The sequence below is a fragment of the Stegostoma tigrinum genome, chromosome 6 (genome assembly GCF_030684315.1).
Source record: "Stegostoma tigrinum isolate sSteTig4 chromosome 6, sSteTig4.hap1, whole genome shotgun sequence".
Taxonomy (NCBI): domain Eukaryota; kingdom Metazoa; phylum Chordata; class Chondrichthyes; order Orectolobiformes; family Stegostomatidae; genus Stegostoma; species Stegostoma tigrinum.
In genome coordinates, this window is record NC_081359.1 from 109601865 (window position 1) to 109619788 (window position 17924).

The following is a 17924-nucleotide window of genomic DNA, read 5'->3' on the forward strand; positions in this document are numbered from 1 at the left end:
AGGGAGAGCATGAGAGAGAGAGAGAGAGAGAGAGAGAGAGCGCACGAGCGAGAGAGAGAGAGAGAGAGAGAGAGAGAGCACAAGCGAGAGAGAGCACGAGCGAGAGAGAGAGAGAGAGCACGAGCGAGAGAAAGAAAAAAAAATTGACAAAACAAACTGACTCACCTCTCCATTTGCCTGATACATTTTGATTAGTTCCTTACGGTGTTTGCTCTTTAAATTCACCACATTCTGAGGATCGGGAGATTCGCTGAAAAGTAACCAACAACAAAAAGAAAATCTCTGAAATCAGTGGTGCAACTGTTCCAAAAGTCATACTGAAATCCAAACATTAAATCCGTTTCTCTCCCCACAGACGGGGAGGCAATGGCTCAGTGGTATTATCACTGAACAGTTAATCTAGAGACCCAGATAACTTTCTGGGAACCTGAGTTCGAATCCCACCATGTCAGAGGGTGGAATTTGAATTCAATAAATATCTGGAATTAAGAATCTAATGATGACCACGAATCCATTGTCCAATGTCAGGAAATAACCCATCTGGTTCACTAATATCCTTTGGGGAAGGAAACTGCCATCCTTACCTGGTCTGGCTGACATGTGACTCCAGACCCACAGCAATGTGGTTGACTCAACCTTCTGGGCGATTATGGATGGAGAAAGAAATGTTGTCTGGCCAATGCCAGCCTCGTCCCAATAAATGAATACAGGAAAATAAAGATGCTACTTATTGAGTTTCTTCAGCAATCTCTACATTCATTTCAGATTTCCATTATCTGTAGTATTTTGCTTTATTGAATGGTGAGGGAGCCCGAATCCTTACTTGAACACCCATCTTCTTGTCAAACTTTATCTTAGCAACTTCCACTCCACCTCTGTTTAATGTCCCACACCCTCAGATTTAGGTAATCATGATTAAACCTCCCCTAAAACTTTCTCTGCTCCAAAGAGAACAATCCCAACTTCACCAGTGCCCTTGCATTGGCTGAAGGACCTCAGGCCTGGTAGCTTTCCAGGAAATCATAAGAACATAAAAACGAGGAGCAGGAGTAGGTCATCTGGCCCCTCGAGCCTGCCCCACCATTCAATAAAATCATGGCTGATCTTTTTGAGACTCAGCTCCACTTACCCACCCACTCACCATAACCCTTAATTCCTTTACTGTTCAAAAATGTATCTAGCCTTGCCTTAAGGACATTCAGCGAGGTAGCTTCAACGCTTCACGGGGCAGGGAATTCCACAGATTCTAAAATCACTAGCACTGCACTTCAAGAGATCTCTAAGTTGGATACAGGGAGGCAAGGTACAGATTGAAGGGCGATGGTGGCCTTGGGACACTGCCTGGAATAATAACGTAGCATCCTGGATTAATGTTCTGGGTAAGAGAAAAAGGGCAGCAGATACATGGGAACACCACCCCCTGCAAGTTCCCCTCCAAGTCATTCACCATCCTGACTTGGAAATATATCGTTGTTCCTTGAAAATCCTGGAATCCCCTCCTTAAGGGCAATGTGGGTCAACCTACAGCACATGGACTGCAGCAGATCAAGAAGGCAGCTTAACACCACCTTTTCAAGTGGCAATTAGGGACGGGCAACCAATGCTGGACAAGTTTGTGATGCCCTCAGCCCAAAACTTTTTTTCAAAAACATGGAATTGAATCCCACCGGGACACCTGGCAGCCATACATAAATATGGAGCTAGTCTAGACATTGCGGAATGGTGTAATGGGAGCATGTTAGACCTATAACCCAGAGATGGGTAGGATCAAAGCTGTCCTTTGCCATTTACATTCCCATTAACCCTATAAACAGCTGTTTTTTAGGACCCACTATTACATCTGATCTCATTTGTTCGACACGGTCATCTGAGAGGGCTCTTGTGTTGCCGTAGTAGTGCCCCTACCTCTAAGCCAGGAGGCCTAGATTGACATCCCATCTGCTGCAAAGGTGAGTCATAACATCCCTGATTGGAAAATGCCTTGAAAGCTGGTCTCAGTGATGCAGATCACAAACCAATCATCGCGACTCCAGACTGACAGCAATGTGGGTAACTCTGAAATGGGCCCAGCAAGAGTAAAATCCCATGGAAGAATGAATTTTAAGAAATGTAGTTGAATGGAAAAACAGGATGGATGGGATGAGTTGAGTTGTCATGTTCCTAAATCCCTAAATCTCCAGAACGCTGTGCCATTCCAAATGGGAAGAAGGACAGTGGAAGCTGGTATGGAGCTGGTACCATCATGAAGCAAACTCAAAAGGTCAATCATCAGCCAGAACCTACCTTCATTAGAAATATAAAGGCGATGTTACCTGGAAGCAGATGGTAAGTGCTGGTCTCTCCAGAGTTGAACAATGTCGGATTTCATCAGGAGCTGGTTGTCTGTAGGTGAAGAAACAACCCAATACCATGAGTTCTGAAGTTACATAAGTGAACCTGGGGTCCCACCTGCCTCTGATTCCACCACTGATTCGAAGAGGAAGGTGAGGGGAGATCTCCCTGAAGATCCTCCTAATATTTAACTCTCATGCTAATGTCAGAGGAACTGGCTATCCTTCATTCTCATATTTCTAACAGCCTGCTATGGGCTCCAAGTTGCCTTATTTCCTACATTGTAACAGTGAACACTAGAAACAGGAATGGCTGCAAGCTATTTAGCCCATTCAGTCTGGTCCACCATTCAATGCGATCCTGGTCAATTTTGGGTTTTAACTCCACTTTCATGCCTAGTTGTCACGTTGCTCGATTCTCTGAGAGGCCAAATACATTTACTGATAGAGATTCCAACCCTCTGGGGTAGAGAATTCACAAACCCGAGAGCGAGCAATGATTACAATGATCAGACTTTTCAAATGGATTTGTCCGTCGGGACAATCTGGGGTTGCAAAAAGCCTGAATTACAAAAAAACACAGAAGTTCTTTTGTTCTCCAGTTTCTCAACAGCTACTTGTGCTCCAGCCTAAAATGAAAGAAATTGACTTTATAAAATATTCAGAGCACAGAAACAGGCCATTCAGCCCAACTGCTTTATGTTGGTATTTAAGCTTCATGCTAAAGCTTATACCCGCTTCTTTCCTTCGCTGTCACATCTCAAAAAGCTACCTTCCTCATTATATATTTATTCAGTTCATAGTTCTATGCATCTAATACTATCCAACTTTTCCAAAAACAGATCCCCTCCGCCCATCCCAAAGCCCAATCTGGTGATCAGTTCAGGAAACTTTCTGCGAACTGCTTCTAGGGCAGTTACATTTTTCCTTAAATAAGGAGACCAAAACCGTACACAGACCTCCAGACTTGGTCTCTTCGATGCCCTGTTTTAGAACTTCCCAACGATCGTACTCTAGTCCCCTTCTCATAACCAACTTCCCACATGCACGGTTCCCTGTGTATGAAAAATACATCTCACTCTCTATCAACATTCATGTGGCACAAATATTATTTAACAGTGCCCAATGTTGTCGGGGGGTTACTTTAGAAACAGAGTGGTGGGTGTGAGGAATGCGCTGCCGGCAGTGGTAGTGGAGTCAGGTACATTAGAAACATTTAAGCGACTCTTGGATAGGCACATGGAGGATAGTAAAATGCAGGGTAGTTTGATCTTAGTGGGATAATAGGTTGGCACAACATCGTGGGCCGAAGGGCCTATACTGTTCTATGTTTGTTCTGTGTTGTTGCCACAGACATGCATGGAATTTAATGGAATTCCTGTGAATGGAATTAAAGCCAGTCTTGAGGTTGTAACAGGCACTTTATAAACTGGGATACAAGATAAGGATGTTGCCAGGTATGGAAGGTTTGAGTTAGATAGAAAGGCTGGCTGGGCTGGTCTCTTTATCACTGGAGCATTGGAGGTTGCCAGGCAACCTTATAGAAGTTTACAAAATAACAAGGGATATAGATAGAGTTAATGATTGTTGTCTTTTGCCTAGAATGGGAAATTTAAGACTAGGCGGCATATTTTTAAGGTGAGAGGAGAGATTGAAAAATGACATAAGGGGCAATTTTTTTTTCCACACAGTTCGCATGTGGAATGAACATCCCGAGGAAGTGGTGGATGTGGGTACAATTACAACACTTAAAGGTCATTTGGATAAGTACATCAATAGAAAAGGTTTGGAGGGATATTGGCCAGGAGCAGGCAGGTGGGACTAGTTATGTTCGGGATTATGTCGAGCATGGGCTAGTTGGACTGAAAGGTCTGTTTCTCCGTGCTGTATGATTCTACAAATACTCCTGTATTCCGTGGGATAAATCCTATGCCATGTCACAAGGGAAATAGTGATTGTAATGAAACTAAAAAATAAGAGGGCACATGATGCATGTCTGGTGAATTCTTCAAGTAAGAACCAGGCCAATTATAATAGGTTGGGAGAGGAGGTGGAGAGAGAAGTGAGACATAACAAGTGAGAAGACAGAAGTAAAGAGGAAGTACGAAAATTGAACACAAAAAGGAACCCAAAAATCCACCAACATGTAAACAGTAGGTGTGTAAATGATCCAGGGACAAAGAGGGTGATGTAGATTTTTTTTAAAAGATTAGATTAGATTAGACTAGATTCCCTACAGTGTGGAAACAGGCCCTTTGGCCCAACAAGTCCACACCGCCCCTTGAAGCATCCCACCCAGACCCATTCCCCTATAACCCACACACCCCTGAACACTAGGAGCAATTTAGCATGGCCAATCCACCTAGCCTGCACATCTTTGGACTGTGGCAGGAAACCGGAGCACCCGGAGGAAACCCACGCAGACACAGGGAGAACGTGCAAACTCCACACAGACAGTTGCCCGAGGCTGGAATTGAACCCAGGTCCCTGGCTCTGTGAGGCTGCAGTGCTAATCACTGAGCCACCGCCCTGCCTCCGTTCAAACATGTTATTACACAGCTTTGGAGCAAGTGGGACTTGAACCTGGGCCTCCTGGCTCAGAGGTAATGCAGTACACTACTACTGCACCACAAAGTAGGTGTTGCACGCTTCGAGATAAATGAATTACAGGGCAAGGCTAGAATATTTACTGAATATCTTATGTCAACTTTTACAAAGGAAGTGAAGACTGGGAAAATATCAGCTGGCGTGGAGATGAAGACAATGGATTTGGTGAAAACAGAGTGGGAAGAGGTACCAGAAAGTCTATCTTTGCTCAGGATGTATAAGTTACCAGGTCAGAATCATAGAATAACTGAACTGATACGGCACAGCACGAGGTAATTTGACTCAGCACGTCTGCATCAGTTCTCTGAACATTTTAAATGTGTTCCAGTCTTCTGCATCTTCTGTCTCTTTACTCAGAGAGTAGTAAGGGAATGGAACGCTTTGCCTGCAACGGTAGTAGATTCGCCAACTTTAGGTACATTTAAGTTGGAATTGGATAAGCATATGGACGTACATGGAATAGTATAGGTTAGATGGGCTTTAGATGACAGGTCAGCACAACATCAAGGGCCGAAGGGCCTGTACTGTGCTGTAATGTTCTATGTTCTATGCTCACCATAATTCAGACACACTCCTTCTATTTAAATAATCATCCAACGCCCCTCTTGAGTGCCTCAATCGAACATGCCTCCCTCCCATTTCCAGGCAGTGAATTCCAGACCCTGTCTGTGCAGAAAGAGAAAGTCTTTTCTCATATCAGAGACAACAAGGTGTGAAGCTGGAGGCCAAGCAGCATCAGAGGAGCAGGAAGGCTGATGTTTCGGGCCTAGATCTTGTTTCATTAACACATCACTTTTAAATCTACGACCTCTTGTTCTTGTTCCTTACACAGTTGGGAACAGCTTCTCCCTATCTACTCTGACCAGCCTGTCATCACAATGTTAGGCTTAAAAATGATATCTTCAAACCAGGCTGTTAAGGAGTACTTGTTCATGGCAATGAGCATTTGAAGCAAAGTGGAAAAGTGCACAAAAGTAGGCCTGGTGTTGAAAACAGATGCATCTTTTGGCTGGGAGGGAAGTTTGATTATCTATGAGAATCGTCTTTTTAAGCAGTTAACACAGAGCCACCTGGAGATGTTTTCAAAACAATGGAATGTCAGGAAGAGTATCAAAAATATTTTAAAATGGCAATTCAGAACATAATCTTAAATTCAGAACCATCTACTAAAATCAGAGATATCACCCCACTACACTAAGGTTCCGTGGAATCTGAGATGGGATCCGAATGCCACTTACCACAAAGTTCCCAGTGGTTAGAAGGCAGTGTGAGACTCACTTGTTTGCATTATGGAGCTTAAACGAAATAGATTCACTCATTAGTTTGGATATATCTTTGAGATATATTAAGTAGATGAAGCTAATAAATTTGCTTCATATTAAAGAGCACATGCAGTTATTTGGATCAGACGTTTAGCCTGATAGGACACACAACAGGGGCAGCATCTGCCTCATAGGCAAAGACAGAAGCAATGTTTTCACTTAACCTCAGTCAAGCCTCTCGCCTCTATCTGTCAATCCCCCTTTTTGGTCCACAGATTGGCCATACACCTCCTTCTACCATGCTTTTCTTGCTTCTGAATTGACAGAAGGGATTTTGCTTTATGCTAGCTGCTAATATTTTCTTATAATCCCTCTGTGCTTCTCTTGTATTGAGTCGTAGAATCATACAGCGTAGAAACAGACACCAGTCCACACCGACCACATTCCCAATAGCCCCACCTGCCTGCGCTTGGGTCATATTCCTCCAAACACTTCTTACTCATGTACTGATCCAAGTGTCTTTCAAACATTGTAACCGTACCCACATTCACCACCTCCTCTGGAAGTTCATTCCATATAAGAACCATTCCCTGTATAAAACAAAATGCTCCTCCTGTCTTTTTTTAAATATTTCTCTTCTCATCTTAAAAATATGTCCCCAGTCTTGAAATCCTCCAAACTAGAGAATTATTCACCTTACCAGTGCCCTTCATTATTTTACAAACCTCCGTAAGGTCACCTCTCAACCTTTTACACTCCAGTGAAAAAAGTCCCAGTCTTTCTTTAGAACTCAAACCCTCCTTTCCCAGAAACATCCTGGTAAATCTCTTCTGAACCCTCTCCAGCTTAATAGTATCCTTCCTATGACAGGGAGACCAGAACTGGACACAGTATTCCAGATGAGGCCTCACCAATGTCCTGTATAACCTCAACATAACGTCCCAACTCCTACACTCAAGGGACTGAGCAATGAACGGTTTTGCACCTTCCAAACCTTCTGCATTCATTTTGGTTCTCCACTGTATTTTCTACCTGGTACCTGATTGTACCCATTGGACCTATTCTCTGAAGGTGGCTCGTTGTTCAGCAACTGTCTTTCTCACCATCATTTGGTTTCAGTTTATAGGACCTAACTCTCCCATCAAGTTCAGTTCAATTGGATTGACCAAGGTCACCGTACACCATCATCCTAAACGTTATGGTACATTGGTCACTGTCATCTAAAAGCTGCCCCACAGGTACTTCATCTACGTGGCCCACCTTATCACCTTATTATTTTTATACTTATGAAAAATCATTGGGAATTTCAACTGCCCCAGTATTATTTGGGATTTAAAAGGAGTGAAAGGCTTGGGCGGGGGTCAGAATTCTTGAATTATGTCCAAAAGGGCTTTCTAAGCATCACATAGAAAGTCCGATAAAAAATGGGCAGTGCTAGATGTTACTTTTAGGGAACAAATCTGGACATCCAAGTGAAAGAAGTGTCAATAGGGGAGCATTGAGGTGACCACAATTCATTGCCACAGTGAAAGCAGAGGTATTCAGTATATTTAAGACAGAGATAGATTGGTTCTTGATTAGTAAGGGGATCAAGGGTTACAGAGAGAAGGCAGGAGAACGGGATTAAGAAACATGTCAACTATAACTGAATGACAGAACAAACCTGACGGGCTGAATGGCCTAGTTCTGCTCCTATGTCTTATGCTCTAACTGCGTAAAATTTGATATAGTCCTGGAAAACTTGGACTGGAAACAAATGGCTGATCTGTTTGCATCCGCAATTCCATATTCACATCCATTTCATAGAATCATAGAATAGAATCCCTACAGTGTGAAAACAGGCCCTTCGGCCCAATATGTCCGCATCGACCATTGGAGCATCCCACCTAGACCCATCCCCCTATAACCCACATAAGCTACATATCCCTGAACACTATGGGCAATTTAGCATGGCCAATCCACCTAGCCTGCACATCTTTGGACTGTGGGAGGAAACCGGAGCACCCGGAGGAAACCCACGCAGACACGGAGAGAATGTGAAAATTCCACACAGACAGTTGCCCGAGGCTGGAATCGAACCAGGGTCCCTGGCGCTGTGAGGCAGCAGTGTTAACCACTGAGCCACCGTGTCACCCCCTTCAAGTCCCCTTGTCTGACCAGTCCACTTTAAAAACATTTAATAACCTCCCTCCCCACCCCACCTGCAGAGAATTCCAAAGTTGCTGATGCTCCAAGAGAAAAAAGGTTCTCATCATCTCTGCCAGAGCCAGACTTCTAAACCATCTCCCCTAGTTCTGGGCTCACTTTTCCACCTGCTCGCCACATCTCTTCCAATTACCGGAGAGCCCAGAAATCTGTCTGGCCCACCCTAAATTTATTCAGCTGCAGTCATCTACAACCCTGTGGGGTTGAACATTTCAAAGGATCATAACTGTCCGAGTGAAGGCACCTTCCTGCATCTCACTCTGAAGTGATCGGCCTCTCATTCTGAAACCGTGCCATGTTCTCATTTCTCCAACCAGGGTAAACAACCTCTCGGTGCTTACCCTGTCAAGGCCCTTCAGAGCATTAAATATTTCAATGAAATTGCCTTTTCCTTCTTCTCAACTCCATAAAATATAGCCCCAGTTTACTCAGCCTGTTACTGTGGAACAAGACCCTCATCCCAGGGACTAACTTCACAAGTACATCCTACCATAAATATAAGGACCAAAACTTCAAACAATACTCCAGATGTACTCAGGTCAAGGCCCTGGGAAATTATACCTAGGCTTGTCCTCCAATCTTATTGTAATCTTACCAATTTTTATAGATGCATACAGCTTGGCATGGGTAACTGCTCTGCCCAAGACTCCGAGAGATTACAGACAGTTGCAGCCCAGTCCATCAGAAAAACCAGCCTTCCATCCATTGACACCATCTACACTTCCCACTGCCTCAGGAAAGCAGCCACATCAAAGACCCCTCCCGCCCCGGTTGTGCTCTCTTCGACCGTCTTCCATCGTGCAGAAGACACAAAAGTTTGAAAACATGTGTCAACAGATTCAAGAACAGCTTCTTCCCTGCTGTTAGCAGCCTTATGAACAGACCTCTCAAATATTCGGGAGGAGAGCGAGGGAGAGCGAGGGAGACACAGAGAGAGACACAGAGAGCACCAGGAGGCTGCCAGGAAGGTAAGGTTTTTCCCACTTTAAAAAGCTTACCTCGAGCGGGAGCAGTCTTCTTTTATTTGGGCAGCGGCTGAACCCGAAACACTACATGTATAGTGTCTCCCACCCGCCCTCCTCGTCTAACCAAAAAAAGAACTCGGTGATGTGTAGATAAGGTAAGCCATATATATATATCATGTAGTGTAGTATATATATTGTGTAGTCTTTATATATATATATCGTGTAGTGTAGTATATATATTGTGTAATCTTTATATATGTATATTATATGGCATAGTACATATATCGTGTAGTCTTTATATATATCGTGTAGCTTTTGCTAATGCTGTGGGGGAGGGTTTAAACTAATGTGGCAGGGGGATGGGAACCAAATATTGGACAGAAAAGAGGTCGTAACGAAAGCCTGTAGGGAACTAGATAATGGAGTCAGTGTGACTAAAGGGAATAGTAGTCGGGGAGCAGATGATGAACACAAAGGGACAGGTGGTCTGAGGTGCATTTATTTTAATGTGAGAAGTGTAGTCGATAAGGCAGATGAGCTTAGGGCTTGGATCGGTACCTGGAAGTATGATGTTATTGCTATTACTGAGACTTGGTTGAGGGAAGGGCATGATTGACAACTAGTTGACCCAGGATATTGATGCTTCAGGCGGGATAGAGAGGGAGGTAAAAGGGGTGGAGGAGTTGCAATACTGGTCAAAGGCGATATCACAGCCGGACTGAAGGAGGGCCCCATGGAGGACTCAAGCAGTGAGACAATATGGGTAGAACTCAGAAATAGGAAGGATGCAGTAACAATGCTGGGGCTGTACTACAGGCTTCCCAACAGGGAACGTGAGATAGAGGTACAAGTATCTAAACAGATAATGGAAAGGTGTAGGAGAAACAGGGTGGTGGCGATGGGAGATTTTAATATTCCCAACATTGACTGGAATTCACTCAGTGTTAGGGGTCAAGATGGAGCAGAATTTGTAAGGTGTGTCCAGGAGGGTTTTCTACAGCAGTATGTATGTAGTCCAACTCGGGAAGGGGCCATACTGGACCTGGTGTTGGGGAATGAACCCGGCCAGGTGGTTGATATTACAGTAGGGGACTACTTTGGAAATAGCGACCACAATTCCGTAAGTTATACAATACTCATGGACAAGGATGGGTGTGGTCCCAAAGGAAGAGTACTAAACTTGGGGAAGGCTGACTATACCAAGATTTGGCAGGATCTGAGGAATGTAGATTGAGAGAAACTGTTTGAAGGTAAATCCACATTTGATCTGTGGGAGGTTTTTAAGGAGAGGTTGATTCGCGTGCAGGAGAGACATGTTCCTGTGAAAATGAGGAATAGAAATGGCAAGATTAGGTAACCATGGATGACAGGTGAAATTGTGAGACTAGCCAAGAGAAAAAAGGAAGCATACGTGAGGTCTCGGCGACTGAAGACAGACAAAGCTTTGGAAGAATATGGAGAATGTGGAGCAAATCTGAAACAAGGGTTTAAGAGGGCTAAGAGAGGACATGAGATATTGCTGGCAAACATGGTTAAGGAAAATCCCAAAGCCTTTTATTCATATATAAAGAGCAAGAGGGTAACTAGAGAAAGGATTAGCCCACTGAAGGACAAAGAAGGAAAGTTATGCGCTGAGTCAGAGAAAATGGGTGACATTCTTAACGAGTATTTTGCATTGGTATTCACCAAGGAGAGGGACATGACAGATGTTGAGGTTAGGGACAGATGTTTACTTACTCTAGGTCAAGTTGACATAAGGAAGGAGGAAGTGTTGGGTATCCTAAAAGGCGTTAAGGTGGACAAGTCCCCTGGTCCGGATGGGATCTATCCCAGGTTACTGAGGGAAGCGAGAGAGGAAATAGCGAGGGCTTTAACAGATATCTTTGCAGTATCCTTAGGCACAGGTAAGGTCCCGGAGGACTGGAGACTTGTTAATGTTGTTCGTAGTTTAAAAAGGGCAGCAAAGATAATCCAGATAATTATCGACCGGTAAGCCTGACGTCAGTGGTAGGGAAGCTACTGGAGAAGATACTGAGGGGTAGGATCTATTCCCATTTGGACGAAAATGGGCTTATCAGTGATAGGCAACATGGTTTTGTACAGGGAAGGTCATGTCTTACCAACTTAATAGAATTCTTTGAGAACGTGACAAAGTTGATTGATGAGGGAAAAGCTGTAGATGTCATATACATGGACTTCAGTAAGGCATTTGATAAGGTTCCCCATGGCAGGCTGATGGAGAAAGTGAAGTCACATGGGGGTCCAGGGTGTGCTAGCTAGATGGATAAAAAACTGGCTGGGCAACAGGAGACAGAGGGTAGTAGTGGAAGGGAGTCTCTCAAATTGGAGACCTGTGGCCAGTGGTGTTCCACAGGGAGCTGTGCTGGCACCACTGTTGTTTGAGATATATGTAAATGATTTGGAGGAAGGTGTGGATGGTCTGATCAGCAAGTTTGCAGATGACACTAAGAATGGCGGAGTAGCAGATAGTGAAGGGGACTGTCAGAGATTACAGCAGAATATAGATGGACTGGAGAGTTGGGCAGATGAATGGCAGATGGAGTTCAATCCGGGCAAATGCGAGGTGATGCATTTTGGAAGATCTAATTCAAGGGCGAACTATACAGTAAATGGAAAAATCCTCAGGAAAATTGATGAACAGAGAGATCTGAGTGTTCAGGTCCATTGTTCCTTGAAGGTGACAACGCAGGTCAATAGGGTGGTCAAGAAGGCATATGGCATGCTTTCATTCATCGGACGGGGTATTGAGTACAAGAGTTGGCAGGTCATATTGCAGTTGTATAGGACTTTGGTTCGGCCACATTCGGAGTACTGTGTACAGTTCTGGTCAACACATTCCCAAAAGGATGTGGATGCTTTGGAGACGGTGCAGAGGAGGTTCACCAGGATGTTGCCTGGTATGGAGGGTGCTAGCTATGAAGAGAGGTTGAATAGATTAGGATGATTTTCATCAGAAAGACGGAGATTGAGGGCGGGACCTGATTGAGGTCTACAAAATCAAGACGGGTATAGACAGGGTGGATAGCAAGAAGCTTTTTCCCAGAGTGGGGGACTCGATTACTAGGGGTCATGAGTTCAAAGTGAGAGGAGGAAAGTTTAAGGGAGATTTGCGTGGAAAGTTCTTTACACAGAGGGTGGTGGGTGCCTAGAACACGTTGCCAGCGGAGGTGTTAGACACAGACACATTAGTGTCCTTTAAGATGTATCTGGACAGGTACTTGGATGGGCAGGGAGCAAATGGACACAGACCCTTAGAAAATAGGTGACAGGTTAGACAGAGGATCTCGATTGGTACAGGCTTGGAGGGCCGAAGGGCCTGTTCCTGTGTTTTAATTTTCTTTGTATATTAGAGTTGATGCTAAATTGCCCGTAGTGTTCAGGGGTGTGTGGGTTATAGGGGGATGGGTCTGGGTGGGATGCTCCAAGGAGCGGTGTGGACTTGTTGGGCTGAAGGGCCTGTTTCCACACTGTAGGGAATCTAATCTAATCTAATCTTTCTCTGCAGCTGTAACACGATATTCTGCTCTAATATCCTGATGTACTTATGCAAGGTAAGATTTGCCTTGATAGCTCGCAAAACAATACTTTTCATGACACCTCAGTACACATGACAATAATAAATCAAATCAAATATTCAGACTCTAAATATTCTGCAATACTACTTAGCAGGAATATTCGTGCACAACAGCTGTTGTACTGAAACAAGGATTACTGCTTCTGGATACACTTAGTTCAAATGATCGCAGTGAGGTTATAAAAACAAAAACCTCGAACTCTGCAGCATGCCTCCAAAAGAGCTGACAAGCGTTGCGAGAAGAATTTGACACAGAGGCTTGAAATGCTTCAGCCAGCTGGATGTTCTCAGAAATGCGCACACGGTGGTGTGACCAACATCAGGAGCTGCCTGAGGGGGTGGTTTATATGGACAGTATAGACCCCAAGGCTGATCGCTCCTTGGTAGTATCAATCCTTGATAGTATCCTCCTTGGTAGTATCACTCACTTGAGGAAAAACTTCTTCACCCAGAGAGTGGTGGATATATGGAATGCTCTGCCCCAGAAGGCGGTGGAGGCCAAGTCTCTGGATACGTTCAAGGAAGAGATAGATAGAGCTCTTAAAGATAGTGGAATCAAGGGTTATGGGGATAAGGCAGGAACAGGATACTGATTGTGGATGAACAGCCATGATCATAATGAATGGTGGTGCTGGCTCGAAGGGCCGAATGGCCTACTCCAGCACCTATTGTCTATTGTCCTTCCTCGGCTGATCCTCTATCCAGACCTATGACCACTTCCAACTAGAAGGACAAGGGCAGCAGGCTTGTGGGAACACCACTACCTCCAAGGTCCGCTCTAAGTCATCCTGACTTGGACATGTATCGCCATTCCTTCACCGTCGCTGGGGCAAAATCCTGGAATTACCTCCCTAAGGGCATTGTGGGTCAACCCACAGTAGGAGGGCTGCAGCAGGTCAAGAAGGCAGCTCACCACCATCTTCTCAAGGGGCAACTAGGGACGGGCAATAAATGCTGGGCCCAGCCAGTGACACCCACGTCCCACTAACAAACAGAAAGAAAGAGTCTGCTCATGGAAGAAATTGTGAGGCTTGAAATCATGCCTTTGTGCACAAAGGTTGATGTAAATTAGTCAAACAAGAACTGTTGTAACATTTTGTGCAGTGCTTAAAGTGGACAAGTGCGCTCTACTGCTTCCCCTGGACCGAGAGGAAGATTAAATTTCGATAGCCCCTTCCACAACCTCAGGGTGTCACTTTACAGCTCATTAGATCAAGAAATTAGAAGCAGTGCAGGTTGTTCAGCTTCTCAAACCTGTTTCTCCATTCAGCAAGCTCATGGCTGATCTGACTGCAGATCAATTCCGCATTCCAAATGTCTTTTTTATTCGTTCATCACTGGCTAGACCAGCATTTACTGCCTGTCCCCAGTTGCCCAGAGAACAGTTAAGAGTCAACCACATTGCTGTGGGTCTGGAGTCACATATGGGCCAGACAGGGTAAGGGTGGCAGCTTTCCTTCCCCGAAGAACATCAGTGAACTAGATGGGTCTTTTAAGACAATTGAGAAAGTCGCCATTAGCCTAGCTTTATAACTTCCACATATTCAAAACTGAATTCAAATTTCCCCATCTGCCACTGTGAGGTTCAATCCCACGTCTCTGCAGCATTTGTTGGCAGCTCCAAATTGCTATGCTTGTGACGTTCCTACTATAAAATGGTCCCACTTACTGGCAAACCTTTTAAACAGCAAAGAAACTTGTAGTCAGAGTGGGTCCTTTAGCCTGCTCCAATACTATCTTGGCTGATCCTCTGTTCCAATACAATATCCCCACTTTTTTCCCCGTTCCCTTGACTCTTTTAATATCTTAAAAAATTCTCCCTCACCTTCTTGTATATATTCAGTGACCCGGCCTCTATGCCAACAAATTCTTTAGGTTCACTACCCTTTGAGTGAAGGAACCTTTCCTCATCTCAAGGAATCTTTCCTCATCTCAGTCCTAAATGGTCTACCCAATATCCTGAAACTGTGACCCTGGGTCTTGACTCCTCCACCCAGGGAAGACATCTGTCTAGCCCTGTTAGAATTTTATACATTTCAATCAGATCCCCCTCTCATCCTCTGAACTCTAGTGAATACAGATCCAGTCAAACCAACCTCGCCTCATAGGACAGTCCTACCACCCCTGGTAACAGCCTAGTGAACCTCCGCTGCAGTCCCTCTATGGTAAACATATCCTTTCTTAAGCAGGAAACAAAAATTGACATAAATATTAGTCAGGTGGTTAACACTGAGGAAGAAGGTCTCAGGTTATAGGAGGATATAGATTGGTCAGATGAGCAGAAGGAACCTAACCCTACGAGGTGGTGAAATTTGGATGTAACAAGACATGAGTGTACTCAATAAATGACAGGAACAGGAATAGGCCATTCAGCCCCCATGGCTTGTTCCACACTTCAATGATATCATGGCTGATCTATGCCTTAACTCCATACACCTGCCTTTGGCCCATATCCCTTAATACATTTGCTCAACAAAAAAAACCACTTATCTATGTCAGTTTTGAAATTAAAAAATCAATCCAGCATCCATCAGAGATAATGGGAACTGCAGATGCTGGAGAATCCAAGATAACAAAGTGTGGATGAACACAGCAGGCCAAGCATCATCTCAGGAGCGCAGAAGCTGACATTTCGGGCCTAGACCCTTCATCAGAGAGGTCTCTGATGAAAGGTCTAGGCCTGAAACGTCAGCTTTTGTGCTCCTGAGATTCTGCTTGGCCTGTTGTGTTCATCCAGCTCCACACTTTGTTATCCAGCATCCATCACTGTTTTTAGAAGACAGTTCTAAACCTCTCCCACCTGTTGTGTGTCAAACTGCTTCGTAACACCTATCCTGATGGTCTGGTCCTACTTCTCAGATTATGCCCCTAGTTCTAGAATGCCCAACCAGTGGAAATAGTTTCTCTATTTACCTTGTCTTTTTTGTTAATATATTGAAAAGATTAATCAGGGCACCCCTTAACCTACTAAATTACAGAGTAAACAGGTCTAATTTGTATAATTTCCCCACATAATTGAGCACCTGAAGTCCAGGTTAACGCTGTGTGGACCTGGAGGAACACAGCAGGCCAGGCAGCATCGGAGAAATGGTTTCTGAAGAAGAGTCTCGATCCAAAATGTCAACTTTCCTGCTCCTCGGATGCTGCCTGGCCCATTGTGTTCCTCCAGCTCCATATTGTGTTGTCTCTGAATCCAGCATCTGCAGTTCTTACTATCTCTCCTGAAATCCAGATATTGTTTTGTAAACCTGCTCCAAAGCCAAACTATTCTCCCGGAGGTGTGGAACCCAAATCTGCTCACAGTTCTCCAAGTGGGGTCGAAACAGGGTTTTGTATAACTGAGGCATAACATCTTCATCCTTATGCTCCAGTTCACAAGGTATATTGCTCAGAGGAGCAGATGGATCTTGGGGTGCTTATCCAAAGATCCCTGAATGCAGCAGGACAGATTAACTGTGTAGTTAAGACAACATACAGGACACTTGCCTTTATTAATCATGCATTAGATTATAAGAACAGGGAGCTGTACAGGACTTTGGTTCAGCTGAAGCTGTGTGCAGCTCTGATCAGTGCGCTTCAGGAAGGATGGGATTGTACTGGAGGGGGTCCAGAGCAGATTCACCAGGGTGCTGCCTGGGATGGAACATTTCAACAATGAAGAGAGGCTTGGATCATTTTATTTAGAGCAGAGAAGGTTCAGGGGGAATCAGATTGAGGTGTATAAGATGATGAAGGGCCTGGGCAGGGCAAATAGAGAGCTGGGTTGAAGTGTCAATAATGAGGGCACGTAATTTTGAAATGAAAGGCAGGAGGTTTGAAATGGATTTGAGACAGCCTTTTTCACCCAGAGAGTGGTGCGTTTGGAATGCACTGCCTGGGAGGGTAGTTGAGGTGGGAAACCTCATAACCTTTAAAAAGTACTTAGATGAGGCCTAGAAGTGTGATAACATTCAAAGCAGCTGTCGCTGGAAAGTGGGGCGAGTTTTAGATTTTGAGTAATTTTCGATACACAACCCAAATGGGCCAAAGGGCCTCTTCAGTGCTGTATGACTCTGTCACAAAAACTCCCATTTCTGAAGAAGGGTCTCGGCTTGAAACATCAGCCTTCCTGCTCCTCTGATGCTGCTTGGCCTGCTGTGTTTATCCAGCGGTCCGACTTGTTATCTCAGATTCTCCAGCATCTGCAGTTCCTTCTATCTCTGGAATTTGTTTTTTTTTTGTCTCCCTGAGAGTGTAAATGTCCTCTCAGTTTAACATCTCATCTGAAAGCCCATAAAACTATCGGACACAGGAGCAGAATTAGGCCATTCAGCCCATCAAAATCGGCTTTGCCATTCAGTAGGATCATGGCTGGGCTGATTATACTGAGCTCCATTTTTCTGCCTTTACCCTGAATCCTTACCTTTAGCAGCACAGCACTCCTTCTGAACTCAGAATTGGTGCCAGAGTTTCTGAAGTGAGATCGTGAACTCACAATCATCAGATCATTAACAACATCCCTGAGTTAAAACCGACAAAAGAAGTTAAAGCATAGGGTCACCATGAACCCTGCCAAACCAAGCTTTTGATTGGAAATATAATCACTGTTTCTTCAGTGTCGCCAGATCAAAATCCTGAATTCCCTCCATAACGCATTGTCAGTTTATATACAGCACATGGGCTACAGTGGTTCATGAACGCAGCTCACCACCACCTTTTTGAGGGCCACTAGAAGTGGTGAATTAATGCTGGCCTAGTTCCGAGTACATGAATAACTCAATTTCTGACTCTCCAAAGCCTGTCCACGATCTACAAGGCACAAGTCAGAAGTGGGATGGAATACTCCCCACTTGCCTGGATGGGTGCAGCTCCAACAACACTCAAGAAGCTCGACACCATCCAGGATAAAGCAGTCTGTTTGATTGGCACCACATCCACAAACATCCTCTCCCTCCACCACTGATGCTCAGTAACAGCAGTG

General features: G+C 44.5%; 1 protein-coding gene across 5 annotated transcripts in view; it reads right to left on the reverse strand.

Annotated features, from left to right (window-relative positions):
* LOC132209780 (autophagy-related protein 16-1-like) overlaps positions 1-17924 on the reverse strand; it is a 164965-nt gene that overhangs the window by 146123 nt on the left and 918 nt on the right. For 4 of the 5 annotated variants that reach the window (XM_059646850.1, XM_059646849.1, XM_059646848.1 and 1 more), the window contains exons 2-3: positions 2313-2382; positions 166-250 (exon numbers count right to left, since the gene is read on the reverse strand). In XM_059646850.1, the coding sequence (XP_059502833.1) occupies positions 166-250; positions 2313-2382 (155 nt within the window). Of the gene's footprint in view, positions 1-165; positions 251-2283; positions 2383-17924 lie in introns of those variants that run through there. The other variant, XM_059646851.1, reaches the window with a different exon arrangement.